The 22,280-nt window shown below is 46.3% G+C and overlaps 3 protein-coding genes across 16 annotated transcripts in view; 1 reads left to right on the top strand and 2 right to left on the bottom strand.

The window, feature by feature from the left end:
- The window catches only part of LRRC34 (leucine rich repeat containing 34), a 54,135-nt gene extending 50,693 nt beyond the window's left edge, over positions 1-3,442 (bottom strand). For 3 of the 12 annotated variants that reach the window (XM_089780772.1, XM_089780770.1, XM_089780775.1), the window contains exons 1-2: positions 2,814-2,953; positions 1,825-1,900 (exon numbers count right to left, since the gene is read on the bottom strand). The gene's annotated coding sequence lies outside the window, so the exon portion shown is untranslated. Of the gene's footprint in view, positions 1-1,090; positions 1,271-1,824; positions 1,901-2,790; positions 2,954-3,195 lie in introns of those variants that run through there. The other 9 variants (XM_089780771.1, XM_089780773.1, XM_075937926.2 and 6 more) reach the window with 8 other exon arrangements.
- Positions 3,002-20,499, top strand: LRRIQ4 (leucine rich repeats and IQ motif containing 4). 3 transcript variants are annotated; one of them, XM_075937920.2, is made up of 6 exons: positions 3,002-3,132; positions 8,278-9,411; positions 12,346-12,519; positions 15,745-15,883; positions 16,878-17,074; positions 20,202-20,499. In XM_075937920.2, exons 2-6 carry the CDS (start codon positions 8,308-8,310, stop codon positions 20,340-20,342), a joined length of 1,755 nt encoding a protein of 584 aa, XP_075794035.1. In that variant the 5' UTR covers positions 3,002-3,132; positions 8,278-8,307; the 3' UTR covers positions 20,343-20,499. The 3 variants fall into 3 exon arrangements, with proteins under 3 accessions (XP_075794035.1, XP_089636894.1, XP_089636895.1); XM_089780768.1 differs by lacking the exon at positions 3,002-3,132 and adding an exon at positions 5,886-6,987; XM_089780769.1 differs by lacking the exon at positions 3,002-3,132 and having other exon boundaries at positions 7,927-9,411; positions 16,878-16,999.
- Positions 20,031-22,280, bottom strand: part of LRRC31 (leucine rich repeat containing 31) — a 180,574-nt gene continuing 178,324 nt past the window's right edge. The window contains exon 14 of the mRNA XM_089780767.1: positions 20,031-20,267. Within this exon, the coding sequence (XP_089636893.1) occupies positions 20,261-20,267 (7 nt within the window). The 3' untranslated portion in view covers positions 20,031-20,260. The remainder of the gene's footprint in view (positions 20,268-22,280) is intronic.

Genomic DNA, 22,280 nt, shown 5'->3' with positions numbered 1-22,280 from the left:
CTTGGAAGACTGCCCCGTCTGGAGAGGATGATAAGATATCAGCCAGGGAAACGCTGTGCGGGTGGTCGTCATCGTCTGAGATTTGACCCTCCTCTGGTTCAGACATTTGTGGAGGTGGAGGGGTGGTCATAGGAGCCTTCGGCGATAGGGCTGCCTATTGGACCGAACCCAGTAGGAACTGGTATCTGTCTGCGGACCTACGGCAACAGCAGGAATGGGAAGGAAAGTGAGAACTTCCGTAGCCCCGAGAAGTACGATATCTTCCCCCATGACAATATGAGTAATCCAGAGACGGCCTCCTGAATGAGTAAGCACTGCCATATCCACTCCTATAAGATCTCATAGGCGAGCGAGTGGGCGAACGACATCTACGTGAGGGCACCCCATAATGGGGCAAGGGATGACTATATATGTAGGTATAACAAGATCTCGAATGCCGACATGGAGATCGAAGGCTACGCCGATAGTGAGGCTCATTGTGCGGCGAACGGTACCGTGGAGGAGATGGAGACAGTGCCGGGAAGAACACAGGTGATGGAGAGAGGGACATCCTTCTCAAAACCGATTTTCTTGCTGCCTTTGTCGGAATGGAGAAAGGCACCCTCAGCTCAGTGAGGAGAGAGAAACAGTAACAGAAAACTTGGAAATGGCAGAGATGCTTAACGACTTCCTTGTTTCGGTCTTTACCGAGAAGTCTGATGAAGGAATGTCTAACATAGTGAATGCTAGTGAGAAGGGGGTAGTTTTAGAAAATAAAATTAAAAAAAGAACAAGTTAAAAATCACTTAGAAAAGTTAGATGCCTGCCAATAATCTGTGTGTGTGGTGAGGTTGAGTGAGTGTGTGTGTAAGGGGGAGCTCAGGGCAGGAGATGGGGGTGCAGGAGGCACTCAGGGCAGTGGATTTGGGCTCAGGGCAGGGGGCTCAGTGCAAGAGATGGGAAGTGCAGGAGTCAGGGCAGGGGTGGAGAGGCTCAGGGCACAGAGTGGGAGGTTCAGGAGTCAGGGCAGGCGGTTGGGTTTGGGGGGAGGGTCAGGGATTAGGGGCCACAAGCATTGCAGGAACAGTACATAATCTGCCTGTTGCCTCACCTGATTGTGCACACCTGGTCACCAGCACCAACTTGTAGCAGCAGGAGCCCAGCTGGGAGAGCACATCACAAGCTTCACACAGCAGGCTCTTTAAACAGCATACGCCCAGCTGGCTTTTGCAGGACCACAGTCGGCTTTTGCTGGAGTGGCACGCAGGAGTTCACCCGCTTACTTTCACCTCTGGATGTTAGAGGTTAACATAGACATTAGAGAATATATCTACACTGCATCTAGGAGCTATCCTCCCTGCCCAAGCAGACAGACTCATGCCAGAGAAGTATGAACAAGCATGCTAACAATAGCAGTGTGGAGGATGGCCCTGGTAGAAAAGCAAGCTAGCCACCCTAGCTCAGATCCAGGGTATCAAAGTGCTTAAGAGCCCAACTTTCTGCCCAAGCCACAAGACCTATATTGCGATTTTTAGTGTGATAAGCTAGCCAGGCTTGAACTAAGTCTGCCTGCCTGCTCCTAGCTGCAGTGCAGACAAACACATACATTCCTCCATGGCAAATAGCAAGCACAAGTGTTTGAGTACTGAATTTTTTACTAAGCAAACAAAATATTTCACTGTTCCAACATACTTGATGTTTAACCTACTTTCAACTTAGAACTATACTCTCAAAAGCCTGTAGCTTATATATTTCCTTAAATAATAAACCATGTGTCAATATGCAGCAGCAGAAAATTTCACCACAAATTAATTTATTGTATGAATTTTCTAGCAATAAAATTACCTTCAGAAGCCTGAGCCTTTGTCCCTTCACAAAAATCCCACTGGAATCTAGGTGCTCTGATCAGTCTAAAGTCACACTACAGAACAAAAAATAGCCTAATATTAATAAACTAGAAGATTTACCTGGCATTGCTTGGATGCTTAAACTCAATTTTTTGGGGGGAGGGAGGGAGGAATAAAATGGTGGGACTGGAGATGAGGAGTTCAGTATGCAGGCTGCCCCAGGGATAGAGGAATACCCCAGCCCTCTCACTGCAGCAGCTTGGGGCCAGGTGAGAAGCTCCTCTCCATGGTCACTGCAGTTCCAGCTGGCACAGCCAGGGAAAGGGTGCATGTCCCTTGGCTGGGGCAGGTCCAGGTTCTTCTGCCCTTGCTTTCCCCAGTCAGAGTAAGAAATGCAGCAAACTACACTTTAGTTGGGACTGATCCTGCCTAAAGCAGGGGGCTGGTCTTGATGACCTTCTGAGGTCTCTTCTAGCTTTATGGTTCTATGATTCTATACTTTCCCCTTGCTCCTTGATGAAGGGGAACAGCCAGCAACATCCCTGCAGGAATCAGGGGAAAGGAGAGCTTCAGCCCCACTGCCCTCTCTAGAGAGGCCCATAGGGATGGAAGGCTCAAGGGTGGAGCAATCATGGGGGGCAGACAGCCCCTTTCAACTATTTGGTGTTTCTGTCTCTTTTCGGTATGGTTTTAGGAGAAGCAATAGCGATACCATTCCCGGCACCGCCCCTTGCCCTGGCACAACCAAACCCTTATTTTGCTTTGTGATAGGAAGCTGTGTACAGGTTGGACGTTCCTGGTGCCAATGAAAGAATCTTCCAGACCAGCTTATTTTTATTGATTGCGTCTTTGCACCCATGATTGAGCCCCGCCCTGCCCCTGCCATCAGCCCGCAACCCCCCAGCGCTGCCAGCCAGCTAACCCCCTGCCTCGCACCACCCTCGCCTCAGCCCAGCCCGACTACCTGGCCAGGCTGCCTCCGGCTACCTGGCCCGGCCCTGGGTTGCCCCGGCAGCGCGGGTAAAACAGCGTCGGGCAAACACAGACTCTGGCGAGGCGCTTGCAAGACGATACTTAAAACTCGAGCCACGTTCCTCACAGAGGCGTCCGACCCCAGGCGCGGGAAGCTCACGAGTGTCTCCCCCCCCCGGCAGCGCGCGCTCTGCTGAGGGAGGGAGAAGGGGTCCCCGAGCTGCCAGAGGGGGTCCAGCCGCCGCTCTCTCCCCCCGCACGGAACGGGGGCGGCAGATCTCAGCGAAGCCACAGACGCCGAATTCCCGCCCGGACCCGCTCCCGGCCGGCTGAGGTACCCATGGCCCCTGCGCTCTGAATGCTCCGGGCTCCCCGGGGCTGGGGCCCTAACGGCTACCTGAGGCCGTTGCTGCGGGACTTCCCATGCGCTGCCCCCGCCGCGAGCTCAGGTCCCCGGCCGTGGTTGCCATAGGGACACCGACCACGCGCGCTCCTCTTTCCGCCCAAGTGCGCCTGCGTTCTTCCCTAGTCCCGCGCAGCGCCCCGGGTAAGGAACGAGCCCCTGGGCCCTGCTAGGGAAGGGGCTGAGCGAGCCTGCCCTCTCCCGCCTTACTCCGAGCGCCGGTATAGCGACGCAAGCAGCCCCCTCTCAAAATGCAGAAAGCGCTACCGAAAGCAGAATTGGAGGGGCGCTGCTTGAGTCGCTACGGCATTATTTTCTGGTGCGGAGCATGAAATGCATTGGCCTGGGGGATCCCTGAGACTGGCCGTGACTCTGGGGAGTCCCCCAGTGAATGCATTGAACTGGGGTGCTCTGCAATGTAGGGATGGTAAGTAGCAGTTAATAACCTAATCCATAAGGGGGTTAGCAGTCGGGCTGGCTCTTACTACATTTAAAAGGCAAGAGCTGCAGCGGGGTATCAGGCATTAGCTGGGTGCACCAGGTCCCCCTCTACATCTTTGTCTCCCCTGATGGTGAGGATGGTGATGAGGGGAGCTGACTTTTGGGAGTTGCTGATACAGAGGCAGCAAGGGGGGGAGTAGTTGAGCAGTCACTTGACTATCTGATAAGCATAGGCTTATTTGGTAGTCTACTACTCCACTAGTTGCTTACCTCTCTACTGCAATGCTGTGTGGGGGTTCCTCCCCCATGAACATATGGGAGCAGGCTCCCCTCCTCCAGCCATGAAAATACTTCTCCCTACAGATGGGTTCACAAACTTGTGATTCCCTCCACAGAAGGATGTTTGGGAACACTCTGCAAAGCCATGAACTATCCTTACTCTCCTTCTCACACAAACCTTGAAATGAGTGTGTCACCCCCTGAGCGGGCACTGGGTACCTGGTGCTCAGAGTGTCTCTTTTTCCTTACATGTAGTGAAGGAATTGTTGACAGTGCCAGCCTCCCCCTTGGCTAAAATTGCACCCTGCAGAATTGCACTTTATTACTACAGTCTTGCTTGATGTGTCCAGCTTGCTGGATCAGTAACCTACTACTAGGACTTTTCACTCTCAAGGGATGTTCTCTGACATTGTGGAGCCAAACCCTTTTGAAACCGTGTGGGTTAGGAAACTAAGGCCTATAGACCGCATGTACCCATGGGACCTTTTCATCCAGCCCTCAAGCTCTTGCCAGGGAGTACAGTCAGAGTCTTTCCCCTCTCCATCCTCTGCTCTAGCCAGGGAGAGTATGTCTACACTACCCCCCTAGTTCGAACTAGGGGGGTAATGTATGCATACCGAACTTGCTAATGAAGCCCGGGATTTGAATTTCCTGGGCTTCATTAGCATAAAGCCGGCGCCGCCATTTTTAAAAGCCGGCTAGTGCGAACCCCGTGCCGCGCGGCTACACGCAGCACGGACTAGATAGTTCGGATTAGGAAGCCTAATCCGAACTATCTAGTCCGTGCCGCGTGTAGCCGCGCGGCACGGGGTTCGCACTAGCCGGCTTTTAAAAATGTCGGCGCCGGCTTTATGCTAATGAAGCCCGGGAAATTCAAATCCCGGGCTTCATTAGCAAGTTCGGTATGCATACATTACCCCCCTAGTTCGAACTAGGGGGGTAGTGTAGATATACCCGGAGTGCAGTTGAGGGCTTGCCCACTCCCCAATTGGAGCTCCAGGCAGAGAGTCTGAGTTGGTGGTAGTTCAGGGATGTCCATTTTTCTGGGGCTCCCCAATTGGCTGAGACCCCTGGGCACAGCCCTTTAGCCCAGTGGCTAATATGCCACCATGGGGAGGAGGTCAGGTCACTCCCACTCTGCTCATGTCCCCCCTGAATGATTGCCAAAACCACCTTACCAAACTTTTGGCTACCACTAGTAGGATCTGAAGGAATGGGTCCAAAACAATAATTCTTTCCACAGAATTAGTTTCCTAGGACAGCCAACCAGTAGCAAGGTCTTGTAATCACTGAGCCATCTTCTGCGCTCACCTTCACCAGCCTGTGTTCACTATCCCATGTAGGCTATTGGTCTGTCACCCCCAACTGGAAAGGACTAATGCATACCACACCCAAAACTCTTTCAAGCCTCCAACTGATCATAGCCCTTTATTGGGAGCACCCGACTCTCTGCACTGTCTGATCATTGAACAGAGAAGTTCCCAGGCCTCTGGACACCCTTAAAGTGGCAGACCACTCTATTGTTTCAGAAGAAAGTTCAAGAAACCCTGCAGCAGGCCGATTAGGGATAATTTGCTCCCTAGCAATTTTCCTTTTAGCCCCTAATAGTCAGAGATTGGTTTAAATCTAATAGCATGAGAATTTCTGTGCCTTACAAAACTTTTTTTAAAGTATTTACTATTATTATTCTGGATATTCTTGTCATCCATATAGATGTCCAATCTATTTTTATGACTTTTGCTAATTTCTTGGTTTCAAGGGCATCCTGTGACAATGAATTTTACAGTCTATTTTATGGTTTGTGTAAAAAAAGAATTTTCCTATATCAGCTTTGAATTTGCTGCCTTTCAACTTCTTTGGTTGTTTACTTGTTCTTGTTTTATGAGATGGGCAAGAGATTCCTAATCCAATTTCCCTTTATCACTTGTTATACATATGAGATTTTGCACATCTGTCTGTCTGTGAGTCCATCCATTCGTTTGAGTCGGTTTGTTCCAGAACTCCTCCTCAACTGTAAGAGGTATGACTATTAATTTGATATGCAGCTTCCTCTTATCCTAACTTAAACCAAGGTCAGGGTTTGGTTGTGCTAGGAAAATGGGAAGTGCCTGGAATGGGATTGTTTTCCATAACATGGAAAGGAAGGGATCTGATAGGAGGGACAGTTATGCTCCACAATGACCATTGGGGACAGCGAGCACAGGGGACGACTATACTGCAGAGTGACCAAAGGGGGGTGGCTGCACCAGGAAGAGAGTGGCCAGCTGCAGTTCTCAATATTGCCAACCCTGGGTGATTGGCTCCTTTATTCCATACCCGTCCACCCTTCGTCCTCCCACAGCCCTCACCTACAGTGCTGGTTGGAAGGGGGAGTTTCACCAGCCAGTGGCCCTGCCACTGCAGCCCCTCTGGAACTGCCTGACAGCCTGGCCAGCGCACCCCTGGTCGATCCCAGGCGCTCCCCTGCTGCCCCCGCCTGCCCCCCCGTCCCAGAGGAGAAGCAAGCTGGGGGTGGTCAGCAAAGCCCTGATTCCCTCCCTCCCCAGAGGAGAAGCAGAGGAGACTTGGGCCTGTATCCCCGGAGGAGCCACAGGCTGGGCAGCACAGTGTCCCCCTCCTACTGGAGGACCAATGGTCAGGGCTGGGCAGTTGGGACTGGGCAGCACAGCCCTGGCTCCCCACAGAGAAACCACTGACTGAACAGTGTGATCCCAGGGAGTTGGCATCACTAGAGCACCTCTGCCCTTGCCACCACGGGGGGCTCCGGTGAGCCTCTCCAGACGTTCCAGCCACCAGCCCTCATTCTTGCAACCCCCCTCTGCTGCCCAAAGCCCCCACAAAGACCTGAGAAACATCTGGTAAATCCTCTAGTTTTGCATATTTTTCATTCCTCTCTCCCCTGTGATGCTTTCAACCAGCTCATCTTTGGGATTATGACATCCTTTCAGGTGAGATTATGACGTAGTGGTCAATGTGTCAGTTACCACCCTCTTGGTTATTCCTCCCATTGCTTTCTCTGCTGCGGCTCTTCGAACATTGACTTGTGGGATTGTGACATCCAATCTAGTAGGTTTAAGACATCAGACATGAGTTAATCACTTCCTCTTCCTATTATTCCCATATTCCTTTATTGTAACTTTCAGCAATCCTAGGATTTTAAATGCATATATACATATGATTCAGACACTTACCTTGTCTATGTTGGTCTGAAACAATAGATGTAATATGTCATGTAAAATGGTGACATCATTTGTAAAACTCCTGATATTATTCAAGTATGTAATACTGTAAGGGTCAGGGGCCTCAGCTGAGGTTAAGGGGCCATTTGCTAAGGGAAGTATAAACATAAAACTATAGCCAACATGGTGCCTGTAACACAAAATCCATAGAACAACTGTATGATTCTGATGCAGCAAGGCATTTAAACAGCCTTATCCTTAAAGGTGGATAATCGTGTTCCTATTTAGCAAAGCACATAGGCATATGGTTTAAGTTAAGTGTTTTGCTCCCTTTGAGCCTACAAAGGCATGATACTGCTTAGGTTTATCAACTCCCACTGAAATCAAGATCATGCCTCAGATAAGCAAAAATTCCAGTGCAATAGCAGATTATGAAAATTGGGACACTTTAATGATAGAAAAGATCTGATTTCCTGGAGGTATCACTGACTGCTATTCTAGTAAACTGGATACTTTGAAGAAACGTCAATTTTTGGGAAGAGAAATCCAAATTAATCTGTATTGAAAACATTTTAAGAATATGAACACATCTCCTATGCTGGTGAAAACTTCTATAGCTCAATGGAGCTGTGATGATTTACACCAAATAAGGTTTCTGGCCCATGAAACTTATTGCAAGAGTGGTCTTATTTGTTCAAAACACACCACGTAAGAACTGTTTTATTCAATTTAAAATAATCACTTGACAATATAGAACCAAGACTGCTCTTGGTTACACTGGTTACATTGTAGTCACTCCATTAGCTTCAATGCCATTATTCCAAATTTACACCGGTGTAGCTGAGAACAAAATTTAGCCAATATAATTTTATACTGAGGATTTTCTGGCTCATTGGACTAAATTCAACCCTTCTCTAAGCAGATGCATCTCCACAGACAGTAGCATTTTATCCACTGAACTTGGCCTTTGTGCTTTTACCGATAGACTAAGGGCCAAAATGTGCCGTCATTCACTTTCATTCAAGCTTTCAGTGTCAGTGGGTAACACCATCTTCAGTTTGTATGGGTACTTCTGAAGTTAGAATCTGTCTCTAAATATTGAACTATATCCTCCTTTTAGTATTATTTAAGTGAATTAAAGATGGAGTATTGTTGATTCCTTTTTTTTTCTCTTTAGAGTGAAAAATATACTTATTTTTCAACACAGATGGTTGAGTTTCAGCAGAGCCTGGATACTAACACAATGAATGCTCATTTCTCAAGAACAGATGCCACAAATCTTGAGAATGACAATTTGCAGATTTCACAGGAAATACAAATGACCAAAGAACTAGAGAAGGAAGCTCTACCTGTACATGTCACAGATCGGATATTTTTCGTTGATTTAGCCAATAAGCAACAGACTACTATCCCTTTACACATCTTAGAACTGGAGAATCTGGAAGAGTTGCACTTGGAAAAAAACTTAATTGAAAGCATCCCAGGAGACATCCATCATCTTAAGAAGGTGAAAGTTCTCTATCTGAATATGAACTCCATACGCGACATATGTGAACAACTTGGAGAGCTGAAATCTCTTCAGAGTTTAGATTTAAGTAGCAATCCTCTCTCTTACAGTTCGCTGCATATCATCAGCAAACTGCGGGCTCTTCGTCAGCTCAGGCTCTATGATGTAAACTTGGATGAGTTTCCAGTGGAGATCTGTAAATGCCTCCATCATGTTGAGCTGCTTGGACTCTCTGGCAATAATCTAAGGTACTTGCCAAAAGAAATAGTGAATCTGAGAAAACTTAAAGAGATCTACCTGCAAAAAAACAGATTTGAAAGTTTTCCTCTGGAGCTTTGTCATCTTCCTAATCTCGAAATAATAGATCTGGAACAAAATCTAGTGAGTTTTATCCCTGAAGAGATTGTCTCTTTGACAAACTTAGTGAAACTATTTTTAGCTTTCAATAACCTGTTATCAATCACTGATAAATTGCATCATTGCCAGAGACTGACTGTGCTTGATTTGTCTAATAACCTTCTACGTAGGCTCCCTCGTAGCTTCAAGCAGCTCACAGAAATGAATGAGCTTGGTCTGTCTGGTAACAACTTAGAAAAGTTTCCACATCAAATTTGCCATTGGAAGTCCCTTTGCCTTGTTTACCTGAAAAACACTGGCTTGCAAATGCTACCATCTTCCTTTGCCAGATTAACCTGTATCAAGATATTAGATCTTAGTGAAAATTTCTTTGATGAATTCCCTAAAGAGATTTGTGCTATGGAAAATCTGGAAATATTGTCACTGGATGACAATCAAATATGTGAGGTATTGATTTCTTTATTTTTGGTGTGGGATTCTAGTTATGCTTCAAATTCACTAGGCTAATACGTTTCTCAAATGTAATAGTTTGAAACACTTACCTCAGCAACATAGGGAAATAATCATAAGTAAAATTCTTTGGAGTAGGATCCATCTTTTTGTTCTGTGTTTGTACAGCATCTGGCATAATGGGGTCCTGGCCCATGAGTGGCGTTCCTAGGTATTATAATACATAGCACTAATAATAATCCAATTCTGTACAAGAACTGCATAATTTGGCTCTAGGGACCTTAGCTCTAAGGCATGGGAACCCCAGAAATCCTTATGCCAGGCAAAACAGCCACAAGGAAATGTCACTAACTGGGGAAGCAGGAAACAAAGGATTTTGTCTAGCTGTGTGATCCTCGGCAAGTCACTTCACTTCTCTTTGCCTCAGTCTCTCAACAGAGCTGATGATACATACTTTCCTTTGAAAAGTGCTGAGATCTTCGGATATAACAGCTGAATATTATTTTATAGGGAAGAGGTCTGGGCTACCCAATGCAGAAGGTCAAAATGTTTCCAACCTCCCATACAGTGAGACTTCCTGTTGTCATACCCCTTCTCTCTTCCTAGTCTAGGGATGTGTCTTTTGTGCAGGTGGCCTAACCCACATTAGTCACTGGATAAGAGCAGTTGTAGAATCAATATCACTTAGCTTCCCTCTCTCATTTCTCCTTCATTACAGCTCAGCACTGTGGGTACTATGATTTAGGCTACCTTGCACCAAGCCACAGAGTTAGATATCGGTAACCTGTCAATTCCTACTGTCCTGACTAGCCCCTTTCAATGAATGTCAATACCAAAGCTGACTTGCAACTTAATTTTTAATCTACTCAGAAACCTACAGCTCTCTCCTTTAACACACTTACCGAATGGTATTGAACTAAAGTTTTCGAATTATTCCGTTTTCCTTTAACATTAACATTAATCTTGAAACTATATCTCAAGGCATGAAGAATCCTTTCACTTCTAAGTACTTGATTGCCTCAATCCTGTCGAGGGTGCAAAGCATGGGCTTCACTAAGGGTGGGATCCTAGATTTGCCAAGAATTATATGCGTTGGAAGACTTGTACATTAGTGCATTACTTAGAGGGTGTTTTTATGCTTGTGTAATGTTCATTGTAAGGCAGGCATGGCCAAACTTACTGATCCTCCAAGTGGCACACAGTAACCTTCAGAAGTTTGAGAACCCAGCGCATCTTCCAGGGATTGGTGCTTCTTCCCTGCAGTGGGGGTCTTGGGTCGTCTGAACTGCAGGAGGTGCCTACCGGGGGTCAGGACTTCTGCCCGGCTCCTGCTGAAGCCTCAGCAGGCACTTCCCACAGGGCTGAAGCCCCAAGATCCACATCCACCAGGCAAAAGCCCTTCACCCTATCACCTCGTTGTGGGGCTGAAACCCTAAGCTCCCTCCACCCAGTGGAAAACAAGTGTGTGGGAGATGAGGTTGGCTCTGTGAGCTGCGCATTAATTTTAAAATAACCACATGTGGCTTATGAGCCATGGTTTGGCCACCCCAGTTATAGAACATTCTATACAAGCTGTTTGCGATGTCAGACACTATCATCACAGGTTCCAACTTCCCCTCTAACTGGGAGGGTATTCGACCCTCCTACCCCAGGCTCCACCTTTATTTCACCCCTTCCCAAGCTCTCACCCCCACTCCATCTCTCCTTGCCCCTGCCTCTTCACCACCTCTTCCCTCGAGTACACCTCCTGCCTATTCCTTCCCTCTCTCCCAGCTTCCAAATCAGCTGTTTGTGGTGCTCCAGAAGCAGTAGGAGGGTGGGGAAGGGCAGGAGTTCGTCAGTGGGGCCACCAGCAGGTGACAGACAGGGGGTGAAGCTTGGCAGCTAATGGGTTCTTAGAACCCACTCAGTTTATCCCATGGGTGTTCCAGCCCTGGAGCACCCATAGTGGTGGTGCCCATGACTGTTATATGCTACCCAAAAGCAGCAAGCTGTTAGAATAACACATTTTCGAAGCCACTGGGGTGAACGAGTGACAATAGCTTCATTAAAAATTGACAGCAATAAAACTACTGATAGTTATTATGTTTACCGAGTTTGTTCCCTAATCCTATGAGCCTCACTCCCTCTTGTAACCAACTGCCACTGAGAGGCAGGTATTGAGTCAGAAAAAAAGGAACCAAAAAACAAACTACTAAAAAATGCAAAGCTAGATATGGGATCTTGCTGTGAAGAGATTAGATGTTCTGTTTATTCCTATATTTTCCTGAACTAACTGATAAAAATTGCATTTGCCTACTATCAATAAATGTGGCATGCTATTTGAAACAGAGCAGGAGGCAAGCTCAAAATGACTGTACCAGTTGTTATTGCTTTTAGATCCATTATCTTATGGTAGTCTAGGGGACAATTCTACAGCTGAAATCTCTCAATATATGAATAACAATAATGGGTGCCTTCCTCTTAGGGAATCAAATACATTTCCCTTTCGTGATTGTCTGCCAGGAGACTGACTTGCGGTTTTTTCCCCCCTCAAGGGCTACATTTGAGGAAATGGTGAAATAAGCAAGTATGCCAATTTAACACTTTAATTTACTTAAATTATCTTATAATGCACAGATACTTTCAGAGGGATCACTATGTGCAAGAGCAGCCATTACAATTCATTCTCCTGGCAGCATTCTTTTGGAAAGAACATATATACTAAGAATTGCAGTTTACAAAGAGAGACCTTTCAGCAAGGGAGTATAGCAGGGAAATATTGCAAAAATTTCAGCCATAACTTGGCAATATAATAGAATGTAGCCAACATGATATTCTTCATTGATTCAACATGGCAGAGTGTTTCCCAGAACAACAAACAACAAATATAAAACATTGTATTTAACGGATATAAACATGTTTTTATTGTATGTTTTGGAACATGCCTAGATACCTCCAGAGGTGACGGGACTCCCTAACTTAAAATGTCTTGGTCTGACTGGAAACAGATTCAGTGTTTTTCCAGAGGAAGTCTTTCTCCTTGAGTCATTAGAGAAATTATATTTGGGACAAGATAAAGGGATCAAATTCACGACTCTACCAAAAGACATCAGCAAACTGCAGGTAAGAAAAAGAGCAGGAGAGGAGCTCAGGAACAACTCTGCCTGGTATCACAAACAAGTACAGAAGAATTAAGTTGTTTGAAGAGAGTGGCACTCAATCCTGCAGGCTTTCAGCAAATGGAATTTCCATGGACTTCCATGGAATTCAGCATACAGGGCTGAGTGCACTAAACTTCCATTTAATTCAATGGGACACAAAGCCTTGCAGAAATGAGCTTATTGAGAGCTGGTAGGATTGGGTAAAATATTTGTAAAAAAAAAAAGGTCTTAAAGTCAAAGTCGATCATCTCCATCACCTTGTAAGGGGTAGATTATATATGTATATCTTTCTGATCCTATAAAATGTGTTGGGCCCCTACACCAGGGTTGTAGCATTGTTAAACCCATGTTTTACTAGGTGATCAGCAGTCACCAAGCCCTAGGCAATAAGACACTTTACAATTGCAGGTGGAATTCATGTTTTTCCTTTTCTCTGCCTATCTACAGAGCAGAGATGAAAACTTAAATTTCTTACAGGTACAGTCATATCACAACTTCCCCCCTCCCCTCCTGGTGGAGATTCGGGGATTGTGATATGACAGTACTTGTAAGAAATTTAAGTGCGGGTCGGAGTGCTGGGGTCTCTGGGAAGGGTGTTGCAGTGGGTGTGGGTGAGCTTAGGGTAGGGGATGGTTATGTAGGGGGGGCTGCGGGAGTCAGGGCAAAGAGTTGGGATCTATGCGGTTCTTAGGGTAGGAGGTTGAGGGTACAGGAGTCAGTGCAGGGGTTTGGAAGGTGTGCAGGGGCTCAGAGTACAGGGTGGGGGGGGGGGTTTAAGGGAGAAATGTGGGGGATGCAGGAGTCAGGGCAGGAGCCTGCCGTCTCAGAGCAGGGGATTGGGGCATGTGGGAGACCTTAGGGCAAGGGGAGTGGGAAGGCTCGGGGCTGGGAGTATGGCAACCATGTTTCCCAGCCAATGAATCCCCAGGACTGGCTGAGGTGATGGGGACTGGGATACTCAGCTGCATCGATGGGGACCAGGATGCCCGGCTGCTGGAGCCCCAGGACTGGGGCAGTGACCTCACTGCCCAGCCACCCGAGCTTTGGAGATGGAGCATAGGTGTTCTATGGCTGCACTGCCCAGGGGCTGTGGGTGCTGGCTCAGGCCAACTAAGGCTGGGGCTGAGGACCCCAGGAGGGGGAGTGGTTTGGGCTCTGGCTGTGGGAGATGGGGGTCAGAATGGGAGTGGTGGGCCCACCATGCCCAGCACAGGAACCTTACCTATGTAGAGTGGCTGACAACATCCAGGCTGTGTCTAGACTACATGCCTCTGTCGGCAGAGGCATGTAGATTAGACAGATCAGCAAAGGCAAATGAAGCCGCGATTTAAATGATCGCGGCTTCATTTACATTTACATGGCTGCCGCGCTGAGCCGACAAACAGCTGATCAGCTGTTTGTCGGCTCGCCGCTAGTCTGGACGTTCCCCCTGTCGACATCAAAGCCATTTGTCGGCAGCCCCGTTATTCCTCGTGGAATGAGGTTTACCGGGGCTGCCGACAAAGGGCTTTGATGTCGACAGGGGGAACGTCCAGACAAGTGGCGAGCCGACAAGCAGCTGATCAGCTGTTTGTCGGCTCAGCACGGCAGCCATGTAAATGTAAATGAAGCCGCAATCATTTAAATCGCGGCTTCATTTACCTTTGCTGAACAAACAAATCTACATGCCTCTGCCGACAGAGGCATGTAGTGTAGACGTACCCCCAGAGCCCTGTCCCCAGCCAGTCATTTGTTATTGGTGTACCATACCAGCTTACTTTCACTTCTGCAAGGCTATGTCTACACTGCACATTTATTTTTGAATAAGATATTCCAGAAAAAATATTCCAAAATAGCTTATTTTGCAATAGCGCATCTATGCAACACATGCTCATCGAAATAGCACTGATCCATTTCAGAATAAAGTATCCACACCGATTAGATGCTCAATTGCATTTAAGGCCATTTCAGGCAGGGCATCAGGACAGCAGTTACTTCCTGGAGCTGCTGCCTGAGGCAATCTGAGGCTCTTGCTTAAAAGGACGCCACCTCCCTCCACCCCCCATTCCCCGTACATCAGTGTCTCAGGCTTTTTTCCTTTGCCTACCTTGAGGGACAGCAAAGCCTTTCTTTTGCCTGCTGTGGTTGCCCTTGCAGACACCTCAGCTATCCAGCTATGGAGCCGGAGCTGTCTCTGGGCTGTCGATAGCTATTGCAACTTGTGCTGCACCTCATGCAGCAGTTTCTGCAGGTTGTCTCCCAGACCCTGCAGGAACCCGACCCTCTGATCATTTTGGAGACCCTCCTTGCCTCTCTGGCTACGTCTAGACTACAGGCTTCTTGCACAAGAAGCTTTTTTCGGTGTGCCTGGCTCACCCACGCCCTCCAGAGATGTGACACCCACCTGCGGCCTGCCATCCCTGTGGAGAAGCGGGTCGCAATTGCCCTGTGGAAGCTTACCATCCCTAACAGCTACCGGTCAGTGGGCAACCAGTTCAGTGTTGGGAAATCCACCATTGGGGCCCTCCTTAAGGAGGTAAGGTGCTTCTGGGCTACAGTCCCTGCAGGAGAGGGGGGAGAGTGGTGCATAAGGTGGCCCCTCAGGAAAGGGGAGTTGGAGGCTGTGGGGGTTGTAGTGTAGACAGAGTGGCCAGTAGGGCACCATGGGAAGGGCTGGAGGCCCCTTATTCCACAATAACTTCAGCTGCCCTGTCTACATAGCCACTATTCTGAAATAACTATTCCTCGTAGAATGAGGATTACCAACGCCGAAATAAGCTGCCTGTTATTTCGAAATTATTTAGAAATAACAGAATTTCTGTGTAGATGCTTGCATAGTTATTTCGGAATAATGTTGCTATGTAGACATACCCCTACCAAGCAGCCGCTGAACATTTCAAGAGATTGCTAGAATGCAGGACTGGCAGAAGGACCACACAGAGTGCATGTGCATGACTATGAACCATGGCAAATGAAGTAAATCCTCATGCCTTGATAGGTCATACTGCACTTGAAACATCTAACAGTGTTCTCTGAGCTTAATTATTCAGTTATATCACACCTTACCATAGTATCTGAGCACCTAACAATGCTTTTATCATATTTTTATATTTTGCATTTGTTGATGTTCAGTTGTTCATTGTTCAATGATCGACTTAAGGAAACATTCTTTTTTTAAATTAAACATCATGCACATTTTTTTTTCCAGAATCTGAAAGAGCTGTACCTAGAGAACAATTGTCTGGAGTACCTGCCATCTTCTATGGGCTTGCTGAGCAACTTAGAAATAGTTGATTGTCACAACAACTTCCTTAAAGAACTCCCAGACTCCATATGTCAAGTACAAGGTGAAAAAATATCCTATGCATTTGTGACAGGTTTAAAGCAGGGATTTCAAAGTTGAAAAATCTTCCTCTGTTCAGTCATTCTCTTTTCCTGGTCCAAATAAGAGACTAGGTTGGAGTAATCTGTATTATTAAAAATTTTTATTGTTTGATAGTCTGTTGAAGACTTTTCCCTACTGAATAGATTTAGATACAATATGCACTCCAGGAAAATTAATGATCTGCAGATATAAGTGCAATTTTTCAGATTGGTCTATTTATGACAAAGCAGAACAATTATCAATTCTTGGGTCTTTCTTATCAAGAAAGCATTTTGCTATTTCAGAAAACTTCCCTGCGTATGAAGCACAGATGTAGTGTGTAGGTGGTGTTTATGTAACCCACACCCACTCAATGTGGCCTTTCTCTCCTCCCCGAGAGGTGGTTGGGCCACAAATAGAGGTCAATAAGCCTGATTCAGCCTTGGCTAATAGGTGTCTTTTAAGCTTAGAGGATCATGCTTTAAGTTCACCAGCTCTCTAGTCTGTTTCTCATTGCCAGCAACTCACCTCAGTGTGGCGTATCATTTAGGAAATTAAGTTTTCTATTGAATACTTCACTCTAGTTCCTATTATGGAGAAAAAACAGTTTTGTATTCTTGACGGTTGCCTTGAACCCAAGCCTAAAAACTTGTAACCCGTTCATGTGGAAGTAGAAAGGTACAGTAGCAGTAACACCCTTCTTTTTGACATTTTTGTAGAAAAATAATCTTTGATTACACCTTTAAAACAAACATATTGGTTTTACTGAAGTGCTGTGAAAATATCTCTGTGTTTGGGGACTATGCTCTTTACACTATCCAATGAAACAATATACTGATGGTCTGGGAAATATTTACAAACACAGAGTAAATATTTCACACCCAGCAACCTATTGTTCTATTGTAAGCATGTTCACTGGAACACTCCAGATTATTATAAGTCTGTGCAGTGAAGTTTTGTGATTTTTATTTTTTCAGGTTTGCAAAAATTGTTTGTTCAGAACAATCAGTTGTTCCAACTCCCAGAAAACTTGGACAGTCTTCAGAAGCTGCATCTTGTCTTGTTGGATGGGAATCCTATGACAGATCCTCCAGTTGAGGTGTGTAGCCAGGGGAAGGTGGCTATCTGGGAGTATTTACGGGAAAAGAGGAATCAAAAGGCCAAGGCTACAAAGGTACAAGGCATAAGAGATCTACTACACTGCACAAACTGCATTATTAGTAATCTAGTATTTTACACAGAAATATTCTATAGGGCATGCTATGCAAGGCCCTGAAATAACCTTACAAATTCTGTGTCCGCTATGATGAGGCAGTAAAGCAGCAGATACCTCATTATGTGCTATGGAATCTCTTTTATCTCATTGTCAAATGGGGCATGGACACTAGGTCCATGCACAGTGCAGATGCCTGCATTGGGGAAGAAGCTATGAACTGCATTCTCTAGTCCCAAAATTGTAGAGTTTGGGGGCACAGAGAGTCAGCCCAGAATAGCCCTTAATCAGTTGTACTTGGGGCTTATCTCCACTTCTCCAGAGATTGAGACTGTGGAGCTTGATCTTCTGGGGTTCAATTTAGTGGATCTAGTTAGGGATGTAAGGAAACAGTTGACTAGTTGACTACCTGATAAGCCTATGCTTATCGGGTAGTCGAGTTGACTATTCACTTCCCCACCCCATTGCTGCCTCTGTGTCAGAGGCAGTAAGGTGGTAGGGAGGGACGCAGGAGCCAATGATAGGGGGAGCCGGCTTTAAAGCCACTTCCCCCCCAGCACAGTGCAGGAGGAAGGGGGCAGGAGAAGCAGAGCCACAGCAGACCCAGAGCCTGGGCAAGCTGGGACTGCTTAGTCCCAGCTCACGTTAGCCCTGGAAGCTATCCCTGCTGCAGCTCTACATTTTACATTTGAAGTGCAGAGCCACAGTGCAAGTAGCTTCTGGGGCCAGCACGAGCCAGGTCTAAGCAGTCCTGACTTGTGCCGCCCCCAGGGCTATTATGGCTCTGCATTTTAAATATGGTAAGAGTCTAGCTCCTACTACATTTAAAATGTAGAGCCGCAGCAGGGTTAGCGAGCATCCCCATATTGACTAATCGAGTAGTTGACAGAAATTCCATTGATTACTCGATTAGCTGATTATCTGCAATTTAACATCTCTAGATCTAGTAAGAACCTGCTAAATCAACCACTGATGGCACCCCCATCAACTCCAATACTCCATTGCATCATGAGGAGGAAGGGAAGTCGATGGGAGAACATCTCCCAGTGGGGATGCTGTGTAAATTTGACCTAACGTATGTCGACTTATTGCACACACACATACTGAAGTTGCATATCTTAAGTTGACTTTCTCCTCTAGTATAGACCTGGCTTCAGGCTGAGGCTTAGGAGCTGCAAATGGCTCTTTAAGGATATGTCCGCACTACCAGGTTATTTCAAAATAATAACTCCCAAAATAACTGTTTCGAGATAAGCTTTTTCCTCTTCACAAGCAAGAGTAAATTATTTTGAAATAACAAGCCCATTAGTTTGAAACAACAGGCTTGGTAGTATGGATACTCACCTTGTTATTTCAGTATAAATGGAGTTATTCCAAAATAACTCGCCAGCGTAGACCTGCCCTAAGTGACTCTTTATGTCTCTTGCTGCTCTTTGTGGGACATATTGAAACATTGACATAACTAACAACCAATCAGGATGCTTTTACTGTATTAGCCAACTGTAGAATACTTGGTCAGTCATTTTGCTGTAATATATATAAAATGAAATGAATTCACACTTAGAGATGTAAAATTTCGATTAATTGACTAATCGAAGAGTTGATGCAATTTTATCAATTGTTCGATCAGTTGATAAGGGTGCTTCCACCATTGAAGTATAGCGACAGCCCCAGAGCTGTTGCTACACTTCAAAGGCGAAAGTGCTGCAGGGAGCATGGGGCCAGTAAGGGACTCAAACAGTCCCCTGCTGGCCCCATGGTCCCCGTGGCGTTTCATAGTGGCAGCACCGTGTGAAGCCTGGGGTCAGCTGGGGACTCCCTGTGGTGTTTCAAAGCAGTAGACTCCCCAGGTTGCATGCAGCATTTCAAAGCAGTAGACCCCGGGATCCATGCAGTGCTGCCTCTTTGAAACACTACTCTCCCCGCCCTTTACTGCCTCTTTCTGACAGAGGCAGCAACGAGGGGGTGGGAGGAAGTAATTAGTTGACTAGCATGTCAACTATCTGATAAGCATTTGCTTATCAGATAGTTGACTAGTTGACTGGTCGTTCACATCTCTATTCGTACTAACGTGGCTCTTTTGGATAATGCTGATTGCTAATTTGGCTCCTGAACCATGGAGATTTGAGTATCACTGCCTTAGATGGTTATTAGAAGCTAAGTCTACAGCACCAGTGGGCAGCAGAGTCATTTTGCTCAAAAGATGGGAATGAGGAACAAGGGGCAGGTCCTCAGTTCCTGATTCTCTCATACTTCAAATTCTTTCCTTCCTGCAGTTATTTACTACCCAACTGAAAGGAAACCACTTCCCTTTCTCTGGACTCCATCTAATACGATTAGTTAGGTCCAAATTGCTTGTAGGTACACGGGCTAATGTAAAAGCCAAATACAGGTTGGACCTCCCAAAACCATGACTCTCTCGTCTGGCAACTTCCGTGGTCTGGCAGGACCATGGATGTTCCTGGACCCAGGAGTCCTGGCTGGGAGTTCCAGAGGCAATAAGGCTGGTGGCACAGGTAACACAGCTGAGGCTGTAGCAGCCCCACTAACAGAACCGGGCACACAGCAGCTGTGACAGCCCCAATAGTGGAGCCAGGACTGGGGATGTGGCAGCTGCAGCAGCTCCAGTAGCAAGGCCAGAGCCAAGGATGTGGCAGCCCCGATAGCTGGACTAGGGATATGGCAGTCCAGGCCGCCAGGAGCACAGCAGCACGGAACCCAGCAGGGGATGGCTATGGCCAGTAGCGGGGAAGGGCAGTGAGGCAGGGGGCCAGTAGCAATTCCCTCAGTTTGGTCCCGAGGGTGCTCGACCAGAGAGGTCCAACCTGTATTAACATTTAAAATTGGAAAGAAGACTGCTCTTCATTTAAAGCTCTTGACAAAAGAGTTGAAAGAACAATGGGAAATACTGTGGAAATAATCTAGAAAACATTATTTATTTGGTTAGTAGGTCCTCTGGTTTACTCACGCAGACCCCCAATGCGTTCAGCTTTTTGCATCAATACTAGCAGACATAGTTCTCAGTTCAATTGTTTGAAGTCGTTCTTTTCTCTTCTAGATAACAGTATTGTTCCATCCTCTCTTTCAGATCCAGGCTTGGTGGCGTGGGCAGATGGTGAGGAAGGGGCTTGGAAATTTTGCTGAGCTTCAAAAACTGTTAAAGAAAGGAAAGAAAGGAAAAGAAAAGGGAAAAGAAAAGCCAGGCAAAGGCACAAAGGGCAAAAAGTAATACTTCTCTATATGACTTGTACATCAAACTGTTTAGAGCCCTTCTACATAGGTGGGTAGATACAGAGAGAAGCAAGAAAATAAGGGATAATCAACATTAATATTTCCAGAACAGTGATTATTAAAATTAAAATATAATGTAGGGTGTTTTATGGCCAGTTTTGTTCATGTGTCAAAATTATTTCAATTAAATTAGGTTAGATGATAAAATAATATATATGATTGCAAAGCACAAGGGCAATTGACTAACTGAAAGCAAATTGTATCTGCAGAGCTTTGTGCTGACCAGGGGTACATCTAGACTACGTCTTTTTCTGAAAGATGATATGCAAATTTGGTGCTAATTTGCATATCTTCCCATCACTTTTTCGAAAGCGGGTTTTTTGAAAGTGAAAGAAGTCTGGACGTGTTTTTTGGAGGGAAAAATCCCTTTTTCGAAAAACCGTATAAACCTCCTTTTTTTTAGGAAGAATGGTTTTTTCGAAATATCTTCTCAAACCCCCCCCCCCTGCATCCAGACTACTTTCACTTTCGAAAAAGCATTTGGAAGGTATGCAAATTTGGCGCTAATATGCGTATCTCCTTTTGAAAAAATGTAGTGTAGACGTACCCTAAATGCTTTAAAATTCATGTCTTCTGTAATGAGAATGGTCTTACTTTCATAAAAATGGCTGGCCATACTGGGTCAGACCAATGGTCCATCTAGCTCAGTATTCTTCCTATCTTCTGACAGTGGCCAGTGCCAGGTGCTTCAGAGGGAATGAACACTCACAGCCTACTCCCAGCTTCTGGGAAACAGAGGCTAGGGACACCTATACATGCATTGCATGCCTGCTCATCCTGGGCTATTAGCCACTGATGGACCTATCCTCCAGGAATGTGTTGTCATTTTGGCCTTTACCGCATCCCCTAGCAAAGAGTTCCACAGGTTGACTGTGCATTGCATCAAGTAGGACTTCTCTTTGTTTGTTTTTAAACCTGTTGCCTATTAATTTCAACTCCATGTACTGGTATTATGTAAAGGAGTAAACATTTTTCCTGAAAAAATGAGGAAGAATGGCGCTTGTGCAAGGGGGGGGGGTTGTGCAAAAAGGAGCAGTCTACTCAGCTTCTTTTTGTGCAAAAGCTTCTTCTGCAAAAGTGGCTGCTAATTAATTATTCAAATGAAGCACGGCGATATTCCATGCCATGCTTCATTTGTATAAGCTTTTCCGGAAGAAGACTACAGTGTAGCTGTAGCCTAAGAGTGGGGAGACCATGAGCACCCTTCCACCCAAGGCTTCACCTGTCACTTACCCTTACAGCCAGTAAAAACTCCTACCATTCCAGCACCCCTGTCAAAGAGTCACTAGGAGGACTCTGTCATGGAGCCGGGGAGGAGGGGGGAAGGGGTCTGTGCTCTACTCACCGCTGGGTGGTACATCCCACTAGCATTTAGATCCAGCCTAGTTCAGCACTGCTATGATTTTCTCTTCTTCCCACATTCCACTCTCCTCCCACTCCACAGACTTGCAGTATAGCTGCTTTGTGAATCAGCCCACTGGACAGCTCACATCATAATTTCCCTTCTAAGGTAGTTTCTCAAGGTCTCTGTCCATGTACAGAATCAGGCGGGACCTCACACTTGCTACCTTGACTAGGTTACTCCTATAGCAACTCTGGTAGTTTCCCCATTCACTGCCCCTAGCAGCACCACTCTGCGGTAGATGATAGGGGAACCCATGCCAACCCTCTCCTCTGGATTCCAGTTCTGGGCCTAGTACCAAGCCATTAAGGTCTGTGTCTACCCCTGTCTTACTGCTCTCATCTCTAGACCAGGGGTTTTCAAACTTGGGTCACAGCCCTACAAGGGAAAGCCCCATTCCAACCTGTGATATTTTGTTTACTCTACAGCTCCACAGCCATGGAACCTTGTAGCTCCCATTGGCTGCGGTTTGCC

This window comes from Pelodiscus sinensis, chromosome 10 (assembly GCF_052426305.1).
Source record: "Pelodiscus sinensis isolate ZL-2025 chromosome 10, ASM5242630v1, whole genome shotgun sequence".
In the NCBI taxonomy this organism is placed as follows: domain Eukaryota; kingdom Metazoa; phylum Chordata; order Testudines; family Trionychidae; genus Pelodiscus; species Pelodiscus sinensis.
This window is presented reverse-complemented; position numbering and strand designations above follow the sequence as displayed.